At 50.1% G+C, this 2,349-nt stretch overlaps 1 protein-coding gene across 1 annotated transcript; it reads right to left on the bottom strand.

Moving 5' to 3' along the window:
* Nucleotides 1-443: 443 nt before the first annotated feature.
* LOC127229809 (calmodulin-like protein 3) lies at nucleotides 444-1,457 on the bottom strand. The gene has a single exon (XM_051194804.1). The coding sequence runs from the start codon at nucleotides 1,286-1,288 to the stop codon at nucleotides 839-841; it is 450 nt and encodes a 149-aa protein (XP_051050761.1). The 5' UTR covers nucleotides 1,289-1,457; the 3' UTR covers nucleotides 444-838.
* Between the last annotated feature and the right edge of the window lie 892 nt (nucleotides 1,458-2,349).

Genomic DNA, 2,349 nt, shown 5'->3' with positions numbered 1-2,349 from the left:
TGTTTTAGTTAGAAGCATAAAAGGGAAAGCATAGAGGTTTGGAGGAGACAAAAAGGAACAAGCCAGCTCTTCACGGAAGGGAAGTGATGTTTTCCAGATAGCCTGACCTCAGTCATCGAAGTCTCCATCACTGCCCTTCATTCCAATGCCTAGATGTTTTCCAAATCCAGCAGCAGATGAAGTCTTTGTTCTAAGAGGCTCCAGGAACTATGATGTGGACTGATGGCTACAGCAAACCTTGCTGCCACGCACTGGATGCCTGATAGGAGCCTATCCAGGAAGTTCTGAGATGCTACTAGGCTAAGAAGACCTGGTCAGTTTTTCTAGACCCCTACACCCACACACCCATCCACCCACACCCACACCCCCTACAGACACACACACACACACACACACACACACACACACACACACACACACGGAGATTAGCCTGCTTTATACCATGATGTTAATGATCATTTCTGTTGGAAACAGGAAAAAAAGAAAAAGTAAGAAACAAAATAGGAGAATGGGTCCTTTGGCTCATTGTCCACGCAAAGATGGTCCCTTCTGCTTCAGCTCTTGAGGGCTGGGAGGAGTTGATGCCTGTCTCAGCCCGAGGCATTTCCTGTCAAGGGGGTGTGAGCAGGTGGGAAGCTGGCAGAAAAAGCAGGATGCAGAAAGTAAAATGCAGACTGGTCGATGTAGTCCACTTTGCCTGAGATGCAACAGAGCCCAGTGGTAAAGACACCCAAGGCCTGAGTAGGATTCCCACCACAGTGAGCATAGCCGCTGTCCAGCAAAGCTTGCAGCCCAGGAGCCTCCAGGGCATCTGGCTGTAGCAGCCTCTAGTGCAGCCTCACTTGGACACTAGCATGTGGACAAACTCCTCATAGTTCACTTGCCCATCACCATCTGTATCTGCTGCCTGTATCATTTCCTCCACCTCCTCGTCACTCAGCTTCTCCCCGAGCCTGGTCATCACATGCCTCAGCTCAGAGGCGCTGACATAGCCGTTGCCATCCTTGTCGAACACTCGAAAGGCCTCCCGGATCTCCTCCTCGCTGTCGGTGTCTTTCATCTTCCTGGACATCATACTCAGGAACTCCGGGAAGTCCACAGTGCCATTTCCATCCTTGTCGATTTCATTCACCATGCCCTGGAGCTCAGCCTCCGTGGGGTTCTGACCCAGGGACCGCATGACAGTGCCCAGTTCCTGGGTAGTGATGCAACCATCCCCATCCTTGTCAAACAGAGAGAAGGCCTCCTTGAACTCAGCGATTTGCTCCTCAGTCAGCTGGTTGGCCATGCTGGCAGGTAGTGGGTGATGTGGCAGAGGTGGCTAGGCTGGTCTCTGCTCCTAAGCACTAACTGCAGGCTGGGCTCCTCTTCTCGGCTCTGTAAAGACAGGTGGAGACTTCAAGGGGCGGCTGTCTGTCTGGCTTTCTAGCCCTGGCTTGACTGGCTGGAGCTTAAGAAGGAGCAGGGTCCTCCCCCATCGTTGGTCTGGCAGGATTGGGCTGCCATCCGGAGACACCCCCGCCCCTGTGGTTGCCTGAAGGCCAGGTCCTGTTTAGACAAGAGTCCAAGAGCCAGCAACCAGGCTGGCCTGCTAATTTAGCTGATGCCAGCTTTTGTGTGTGAAAGGCAGTTTTCCCTGTACAACACCATTAGGGCCTGCAGCAGCCACGGCAACACTTTCCATCCAGGTGTAGGGAAAAACCTTTTGAAAAATCTGACCTCGTCTTCTGGCTTTGTGTTTCCTATTTCCCTTTTGTTTTCTCAAATTTGCACCTGCCACCCAACCCAAACTTCTACTCAACTCTCAATAACAACCATTTCCCTTTCTACTAAAGAGCTGAAGTTTTCTGTAGATGAAAAGTAGAAGTTGTCTGTATGTTATTTGTCTTTCATTTCCAAACCTAGTAATTTCCTTGAGGTTGCAGACAGGAATGGTGTTTTTTCCTCAGGTAAAAGCAGGGTTCTCTTGTCTTTATAAATGAATGACATGAGTGGAGAAGAATTTCCTCCACTCACTCACTCACTCACTCACTCACTCACTCACTCACTCCAGTTGTTTATGGAGTGCTTCATGTGTGTACCAGCTGCTAGAAGGTACGGACAGAGAATGAAGACAGCATAGAGTCCTGGCCGTGTTCAAACTGCCTGAGTTGTAAGAAAGCTAGCAGATTAGCCCAAACAAGGTCCCTGCGTAGTTTTGACACATGCTACAAAAGAAATAAAAGGATAGAAGGTAGTGGTGGTTCATGGTCAAAGACAACTCTTCTACAGCAGACTCTTGGAAGTGACCTAGGGAAGGGGAGGGCACGGTGGGAGAGAGAAGAAAGGGCAGTCATCCTGACTGCTGTC

This window comes from Phodopus roborovskii, unplaced genomic scaffold (assembly GCF_943737965.1).
Source record: "Phodopus roborovskii unplaced genomic scaffold, PHOROB, whole genome shotgun sequence".
Classification (NCBI taxonomy): domain Eukaryota; kingdom Metazoa; phylum Chordata; class Mammalia; order Rodentia; family Cricetidae; genus Phodopus; species Phodopus roborovskii.
Note: the sequence above shows the minus strand (reverse complement) of the source record. Positions and strands in the feature narration are given on the sequence as shown.

Bases quoted from the DNA above. Each gene is read 5' to 3' on its own strand.
- LOC127229809 (XM_051194804.1), bottom strand. From the start codon at position 1,288: ATGGCCAACCAGCTGACTGAGGAGCAAATCGCTGAGTTCAAGGAGGCC.